This window comes from Lutjanus erythropterus, chromosome 18 (genome assembly GCF_056507025.1).
Source record: "Lutjanus erythropterus isolate fLutEry1 chromosome 18, fLutEry1.hap2, whole genome shotgun sequence".
NCBI classification, from domain to species: Eukaryota; Metazoa; Chordata; class Actinopteri; order Lutjaniformes; family Lutjanidae; genus Lutjanus; species Lutjanus erythropterus.
In genome coordinates this window covers 8463356-8472880 of record NC_139334.1, presented here as the reverse complement: position 1 = coordinate 8472880, position 9525 = coordinate 8463356, and the positions used below count along the sequence as shown (strand labels likewise).

At 39.7% G+C, this 9525-nt stretch overlaps 1 protein-coding gene across 1 annotated transcript; it reads right to left on the bottom strand.

The window, feature by feature from the left end:
* Positions 1-356: 356 nt before the first annotated feature.
* Positions 357-9242, bottom strand: klhl28 (kelch like family member 28). The gene is made up of 6 exons (XM_084742837.1): positions 9092-9242; positions 6859-7119; positions 5501-6138; positions 4615-5058; positions 1368-1576; positions 357-1275 (listed from the first exon to the last, which is right to left on the bottom strand). Exons 2-6 carry the CDS (start codon positions 7117-7119, stop codon positions 1112-1114), a joined length of 1716 nt encoding a protein of 571 aa, XP_084598963.1. The 5' UTR covers positions 9092-9242; the 3' UTR covers positions 357-1111.
* Between the last annotated feature and the right edge of the window lie 283 nt (positions 9243-9525).

Sequence of the window (9525 nt, the reverse complement as noted above, 5' to 3'; positions counted from 1 at the left end):
TTTTGAGAGGGGTGGGGGTGGGGGTACTCCTGCTGCTTCACCAAACTGGGTTGTGTATCAACCACAGTCTTCTGTAGGTTATACACTGGTAATCGATAAGGACCTCATACACCCTCACTTCAAATAATTCAAACTATCCCTTTAAATGGTTCCGAGGATGAAGCAGAGCCTAGTGGCAAACACTCTTGGGAAAATTCGTCATTCACCTCTATACTGACCCTGGGAATCAACTACACACACACACACACACACACACACACACACACACATCCACGCACGCACACACACACACACACACACACACACACTAGTGACCCAGTGCAGAAAAACATTTACAGGCAATGCACTAGAGGATATATTCATATCTATATATTTCATTTAGACTATTTACAGGAGAGAAAAAGGCAGCCCTTTTTGAGAAAATATAAAGTTTCCAACTTTTCTCTTTTTTGTGAAGCACTGATTTTGATGCAGAACTCCTGTGTCGCCGAGCCTGAGCATCAGTTCTGCACGCAGACACGTAACAAAACAAACAATCCTATCTGACATGCATGTACCCCTCAAGCATACACACGGACATACACACTACATGGCCAACAACCACATATTCATACAAATACACCAGCAAACTGTGGTGTTCTACAAAATCTGAACACATGGTTCCAGTTGCAGCAGGGAAATAAAAAAATTGAGTGTTAAACACAATTAATGGCATGAAGAAAAACAAACCAAAAAAATAAACGTCTGTTTACATAACAGAGAAACAAAAGTGACGAGTTTTCTCCCACAATCCTCTGGGAAATGGCTCAGAGTCCTCATTGTGGTCCAGCAGCAGTAGAGCAGTCGTCTCCTCGTGCCCGTGACAACAGCCATCCAATCACCTTCCTTGCAGTTCTCGCCTGTGGTCCCCCTCCAGCCAGCCAGCTAGCCCGGCACATTCATCCATCCACCCAGCAGGCTCTCCTCTCCTCTCCTCTGGTGTTCTCGTTGGTGTGCAGCGCTCCTCTGCACCTGGAGGATGAATGTGGGGAAGGAGGAGGAGGAGACAACAAAAAAGAAACATCTTTGTGTCTAAGTTCTTTTATGGGGTCCTAGCCAACTGGGCCATGGGTCAAAGGGCAGTCAGACCGAAGTTACAACGGCAATACATCATGCCACTAGAGTCCAACCAGCTGTCTGAGATTGGGTCATAGCGCTGGACAGTGTTCAGGTAGGACGACCCGGAGTGACCTCCCACCACATAGAGGTAGTTGTCCACGATGGCAGAGCCCACACCTGAAAGACGATGTCACAGTCACATGTAACCAACTGTGTGCATTTCTGAATCCTACAAATGGTGCTTCAGGTGTATCATGATGTAAACTCACCAGTGCGTGGTTCATTCATTGGCCGACAGGCTGTCCACTGGTTCTGATGTGGGTCATACCTCTCGATGCTGGACAGGTGCGACACTCCGTTGTGTCCGCCCACCACAAATATGAAGCCGAGCATGACGCCCACTCCAAAGTTGATCCTCTTATCTGCCATGGGGGCTACCATTTCCCAGGCATCCTTGCTGGGGTCGTACCTCTCCACGCTGTGTGGAGAAGATGCAGCAGGTTTAACAAAGTACACAGTGGTTAAAGAGTCCAAATATAAACTGAGCCAATCTCCCAACCCATTCAACAGACGCCCAGCTGAATGCTTTAATAACCTATTGTAAGCAAGTTTCAAGAAACTTATCGGGAAACACAGTTTGTCACTGCATCTACAAATGCAAGTTAAGACTCTACCATGCAAAGCAAAAGCCATGTATCAACAACTTTCAGAAACACACCAGACTTCCCTGGGAATCAAGTTAATTTGAGATGAACTACACAAAGTGGAAAAGTGTGCTGTGGACTAATGAGTCCACATTTCAGATTGTTTCCAGAAATCATGGATGTTATGTCCTATGAACTGAAGAGAAAGGGGACCATCCAGATTGCTAACTTCAAAAGCAGCAGCTGTGATGTATGGGGGTGTGTTAATGCCCATGGCATCATGGGTAACTGTCATATCTGTGAAGACTCCATTAATGCTGAAAGGAACACAGTTTTTGGAGCAACATTTGCTGCCATGCAGACAACATCTTTTTCAGAGATGTCCCTGTTTATTTCAGCACGACAATGCAAAAACACGTTTTGAACACATTACAATGGCGTGGCTTCATAGTAAAAGAGCACAGGTACTTGACTGGCCTGCCTGCAGTCCAGACCTGTCTCCCATTGATGAAATGTGTGGTGCGTTATGAAGCACAAAATACAAGTACTGGTCGAAAAGGATTTGCAAGTCATTGCATTCTGTTCTGATTTATGTTTCATAAAACATCAACTTTTTTCAATAAGTGAAAAAATAGCTATCTGGTTCTAATAACAACATGTGCTATATAAAACCAGACAGATTCATCAGTTGACTGATATTAGCCCATCACAGCTATAGCTCCCTAGATTAGTACTAGAATATATGTTATTCGATATGAAAACTTTTTTTTTTTTTTGAAAAAGCTGTGTTAAAAATTCCTTGCTCTGTTTAACAGCACTTGGGAAATATTAAAAAAGAAAAAAAGAAATTTTCATAGGGGGCCTAATAATTTCATCCTTGTCTGTACATAATAACATAATACAGATTTTTTTAAATCAATTGTTTAGATAAATTTTATCCTTTTTTAAAAATTCAAATTAATATACATTACATGCATTTGTTAGAAAAGTTTGACCATCATGTTTGCAATCATTGCAATATTGTTTTTTTTACTCCTTAGTAATTCTTTTCCTCAAAAAATCAGTATCAGTCATGTCCTAGTGGCATGCTTTGACAAACTGCCTAGTATGGTCAAATACTGTTCATGCAATTTGTAGTCATTTGTCTACAACATGCAAATACTGCTTCAGATTTCAGGGGTGCAGAACAAGTTTAGAATCATACTACTTAATTGGACTGAGCACAAGTCATTTCTGAAGGGTTTTTTCAAGCTACGGTCAACTAGTGACGGTGGTGAATTACCAAATCTGAGAGTCAATGAACTCCCTGACAGCACCTAGAGCACTGGCAATCTAGGATTGTTTTGCAGTATGCGAGGACATATAAGCCATTGGGGAAAGAAGAAAACAGTCCCCTAAGACTCTCGGTCCAAACACATTCTCCTGAGGGGCTTCGGGAGTCAAGGAAACAAGTAACAGCAACACTGCTCTCCTGAGACCCACAGCAACAACAGAGTTCTAAACAGCAGCACAAAGTTGGGCACCCACTCAATGAAACTTCAGCAACCACTTCTGTTATGACTCCTCTTCACTCATTAACAGGGCCCTGGCCATTTTCTCACCAACACTTGACATCCTTCACTTGATTGCTAGTTCTATTAAATAACTAACAAGACCTTGAGAGAAAAGCTGGGGTTGGTCTGAAAGAGACAGAAGCTTTTCACTGAGATCAAAGACCGTTTAAAAGAAAAAACGGTGTGATGGAGCACCAAAACCATACGTAACTGATGTTAAATGTCATCTGTAGAAGCAAAGAAAGGTTAGAGGCATGTTTTGATCTTATGTGGCAGTCTTCACATCATACAGAAACCTCAAAAGAGGTTACAGTTGAAGGAAAAGAGAGGCACCATATTATACATAGAAAGAAACCGAGCAGCTACAAGGTGAATGTTTAATAATGGGTAAACTACTTACTAAGATACAGTTATTAATGTTCATGTGACTCACCCATTAAACTGAAGGTATTAATTTCGTTGACTGATACTTTTTCTCATAGTTTTTGTCAACAAATAAATACAAGACAAAATGTTGGGGAGAGATCCAATCTCTTTGTGTGGTTGGGAGATTAAATGCACACCACTGGATAGTACTGATCAACCTGGGAAGTCAGCTAGCATGTTTTTGCTGCATGTCTCAATAAACTGTACAGTAATGTGAACTTTGGAAGAAAAAGACAGACAGACATGGATAAATTTCACATTTGATGTCAAGGAAAACAAGCTGTGTAGACTGACAATCACTGGTAAAAAAACAAAAAAAAAAACAACATAGAGGTCAACAAACTAACGTTTTTTTCAAGCCAACCTTATTTTAACAGCTGAGACACTTGAAATACAATACAAGTTAAGAAACCTGTACTGTACTGATTAGAGAAATGAATGACCCAGAGTTGCTAATTTTAGGCTGTAATTTAAAAGAACAATTCAAATGCTAAAGATAATAAGCTTCACTCAGTTTCACTGAGCTCAAACAAATGTCTAACTAAAAGAAAAAATGCAAGTTTGAAGAAATGTTGTATACTTCATGTTGACCTATGGGGAGAAAAAAGGAGCAGGAATGTAGCATACTTAATGTTAATAATAGGTTAATAGATACGTCCTCCAGGAGCAGTGAGCTTGGGTATTCTAAAGAAATGTTTACACTTAACTAAATCTATTGTAGAATTAGTCAAATGAAAAAATCTTGTACTTGAACAACGAAAACAGTTCAGATTCAAATTAACATACAAGAGACTCAAAATTCCCCATTCCTAATTGATGATTTCACAGTGCATAAAGTATATATGAACAAGTAAAACAAAAAAAAGCTCATATCCAGTCTCAGTGGTAGTTACCTGTTCATATGGGCTGGGCCGTAGCCTCCAATAGCGTACACCATGCCATCTAGCACAGCAGTGGCAAAGCAGCTGCGGGACTTTGTCATGGGAGCCACAGGTTGCCACTCCTTCAGCTTGGGGACATACTTCTCCACCGACTGGAGGTAATACTGGCCATCGTAGCCTCCGAGGGCATAGAGCTCGCCAGCCAAGACCACCACCCCGAGTGTGCTGCGACACTCAGCCATACACTCCACCGAGGACCAGGTGTTGCTTTCAGGGTCCCAACTCTCCACTGTGCTCTCATGTCTGCGATAGCTAATGCCCTGCCTCATGTGCGTGGCGATGCCTCCCACCACGTACACCTTGTGGTCGAGCACTGCCACTCCAAATTCATACCGGGGCACACTGAGCGGGGCCAGTCCTATCCACGAATCTGTCTGAGGGAAATACATCTCAATGCTGGGGGAAAAAAAATACAGATATTATCAGATTAGTCTGAGACAATACAGAAGTTTGGAAAGTTGTAAGTTTGTTTTGAAAGTTCTTTTTAATAATGCTTAAAATTATGACAGATGCTATTTGCAACCAGTTGTCAGTTGCCAACAGTGCTTTTTGCACTTTGAGTTTTTACACCTGTGTGTATATAGTAGCAGGTATGGCATGGCAAAGACAAGCAACCAGGTATCGATAGCCAACCATGTTGGCAGACACCAACTATGACACTGTCCTAGGCTTAACCTATTCATCCACCAAAACCTCTTTGCTACAGACATTCTGTTGCTCTTTATAGCAAAATTAGGGGGACTGGGGGCCGATAGTGACACAGCTGCCAAGTGACTATTCTCACCTGTGTTCAAATAGGAACTTCATAAAACTATTATCCAGACATGATAATCATTACCTTTCTAATGTTGCAAACAGTCCAGCCTTGCCTCCTACTGCAAGCAGCACCTTCGGGGCACACCTGGGCCGTGCCGACAACACAGTCTGATAGGAGAGCCGGTGCTCAGGCATAAAATGGTATTTGAGGGCCTCGTTGAGCAGGTGCTTGCATGCGTGGTCATCTCGTATAAGGTGGTTGGCTTCATATAGGCGGGTGAGAAATTTGACGCTGAGGAGTGGAAGGCGAACACAGTGCAGCAGCTGAGCCAGATGCTGCTGTCTCTCTGTTACATCATATTTGATCCACGATTCCAGGGCATAAAACACAGTTTCCTCTGTGACCACCTTAAGGCAGTCATTGGACACAATTTCATCCAGCTCGGCCCGAGTCAGTTCAAAAAACTCCTCCGTCTGACAAACCTCCTCAAAGTTCTCGCAGATAAACTTAGTTGCAGCCAGGCACAGGTCATGACAGCCGTATGTCTCTGCAAAGCGGGAGATGCCTATACAGTTTCCAGCGTCCAGCTGGCTCTCTAAGAAGGAGCAGCACTCCTTAAGTACTAGCTTAACCTGGAGTAAGTTGGCAGCCGGTAGCAGAGATTCCACTGTTTCCTGGGAAATAAACACTGTGCCAGTGTAGGCATACTCAACGATGGCCTAGAAAAGAAAGTAAAAGTGTTACATAAACAATAACTATGGTACAGCAGTTAATCGATGCAGTTGATACTGGGTTTCAACAACTTCAATTTAAGTGTTTTGAAGACCTTTTGAGACCATTATGAATGCAATTTCACACCTATTTTACATTCACACTGGCAGACAAGTGCAAGCAGGGCTGAATGATTTTGAAAAAAATTAAATTAAGTTGTGTGTGTTTGACTGATATTGCAAATGAGATGATTCTTGTTATTAGAGGGAATGATCATTTTTCATTATCATCATCATTTCCATTATTCTTATTTTTATCTGTACTAGGGATGTTAATGATTGATCAATAAATCCCCATTAAGTATTTAAGTAATTCAAAAGTATTACTCAATATTTAATATATAATTAGTCAAAAAATTGCAGAGAGACATATTGTGATTTCGATCAAACTGTGATTAATTTTTCAGCCCTTAAGCAGTTTGAATTCAAGATTACTGGGTCAATGTTAGCATGATTAAGACAAATTTTCCCAGAAACAAATTAAAAAGTAAGAGTTAAGTTAATGTAGCTTTATAAAATTATCTTAACGCCATAATTTGATCCATTTTTAAGACCTGTCAAAAATCATATTTAAGACATTTCAAGGCCTAAAATTCACACTATATGATTTTAGACTTTTATGGACCAGAAGAAACTCTGTAATAAGGCGTCTGCTGGTTCTAAGCGTACCTGCAAAGCAGTCTCATCGATGCACTGGAACTCCACCTCAGATGTCTCCTTTTCTGACAGGTTTCCCGTGAACATGGCCTTGAAGTAAGGGCTGATGCTGGCCAGCACTACTTTGTGGGCATGGATTTTTGCATCACCCACACGCAGGACAATGTCACATAGTTCGTGGTCTTGCCGCAAGAGCTGGAGGCCTTGCAGCAGCTGCTCTGAGTGGGGCCGTTTCAGACTGGCAAACATATAGGACTGGTCCTGCTGGTCCATCTGAGAGCAGGAATCCACATTATTATCAGTTCAGTGTTGACATTTTGTAAATGCTAATGTTTCAGTGAAATGTACTGATTAACTGCATCTGTCAAACAACAAATGGAAATACTGGAAATTCTGGAAATTAACCACGTGTGATCTTGTCCCCAAGACTACAATCCTAAAAAAATGCCTGGGCTGTAGGAGTTGTTGATGTGATCCCCTCCTATTGACCAATATACTGATTCTGAATTTAAAAGTATTGTTTTGGCTTTATTTATTTATTTGGCTTTATTTCATTCTCTTCCTCCAAAAAAAATAAAATAAAATAAAATAATAAATAAATACTAGGGGTCTAAGAAAATATTGATATACTTGAGTATCACCATACTTTATATGATAGCGTTATTATCAATTTTACCTGTTCTCACTGCTTAAGAAAAGTAAGCTTTAACTGTTTTTTTTTTTTTTTTGCATATGGTGCTGTGTTCCTTATGCTATGGCAGATTTTCTAAATTAGATTTTTTTTTAAAAAAAAGCACTATCACCTTTTTAACATTATTGCAGTGTATCTCAAAGTATTAAATCGTATATTGAATCCCCATGTCATGATAAGTATTGTATTACCAGATTATGCCAATACACAGCACTGATCAAATCTGATCCTATTACATATACAATTATACATCCACACATGTAAATTTTGTAATCAAAAACCTTTATTTAACCTTTGAAATGAAGTCAAAGAATACAATGATTCAAGTTTATAAATCTAAACACACAAAAGCCAACAAAATACTGAATATATGTACCTTTCATATTGTGGATGCACAATAAATTTGCCCACGACAGCTAAATGTGTCCAGAATCTGCCAAGATCTGTCAATAAATTCCAGCTATATTAATATCTGATTTGATGGATTGTGTCAAAGCATTTAATTTGAATTCTGAAACAAAATACTCCATTAAAAACTCAAGTTTATTTGTGCATTTTTTTATGTATGTTGCTGAAAAAAAGATAAACGTTTTAAGAGTCAGAACTATTCTTTGTTTTGTTGTAATAATGAGGTCAGTTAGATCAAAAAAATGTGAAATTGTTGGTTATCCTATTGGTAACAGCCATGAGAAACACGTAAATATTGGATAACTAAATATTGGTGAAACGAAAATCCATGTCATGCATCCCTATTTTATAATATATTTACAGGATGATTAATGATTTCTGTATGTTCTGATTGCCTGTCATTATTTAGTATTAGTTTCTGGTTTTCGGATGTTAATGCTAACGTTTGACGAAAATGTAAAAAGAAAATACATATGCCTGAGCTGTAGGATGCATTTGGGACGTTTTGAAGAAATACAGTAGTTTTTCCGATATGCTGTTAGCAGTCTGCTGTGATGCAAGCTAAAGAAGCATGATCTTCTTAATCCAGTGCAACCGCTGCTTTAAGTTAACCAAGCATACTGGCTAGAAAGCATACACATTTTTAGGTTAACATCAAGCAAACTGCATACATGCATATGCAATATGACTTTCACTTACAATAACATTAACTGTTAGTTTGTTGACTGGGGCCTCGGCTTGATTTGTGAACGGAGGACATGGCCAGATCAAAACTCGGTAGCTACCGCTTAGCTTTAAATCAGCAGACAGCTAGCTTAGTGCGCTAGCTAACACACTGTAAAAACACATCAACATCTTGGATTTTGCAACACATTTCCACAAACAACATGATCATCATAACATCGACCTTCATGTCACTACTCTATCTTCAATAATGCAAGACTCCAGCATATCCACAGTGCCTAGCTAAATCTATGTTTCATTGCACTGCAGTCAGCGAAGGTTAGCTGCTAAAAATAAACACGGTTACTGTTGCTAGCTGCATCATTGATTGATATACAGTAACATGGCTGACAGATACAAAACGTGACGTTATAGCTAGCTGTCAAATAACGTTTTAATATCGTTAAATCAAGGACAACAAACCTGTAACCTATAGTCCGTCTGTTGTGCCGCCGTAATAACCGATTTTGCAGTGGCGGAGTTCAGCGGCGACGAATGGGAACCCCGAGCGGATATCAGGAAAACAACCTACTGCCAACCAACCTAGCCACCAAGCTACAGAGGAGTTCTTATACTGACGAGCTAACAGAGCAACACTCCCACTTCCTCTCCTTTCAAAATAAAACCACACTTAGAGATATTTGCCAGGAAGAGCTCGATTAGAATTTGAGCAAGCAAGAAAATGTATTAAAATGCCATAGAACTTTACCAGCATTTTTGTACAGGAAATGATAACATTATATCTACAGTAGGATATTCTTAAAAAAAAAAAAACAATTTTACAGTAGTAAAAGTTACTAGTAAAACTAACTTCTGTAAAAGTACATAGTACAAAATATTTTCAGCAAAATATTTTT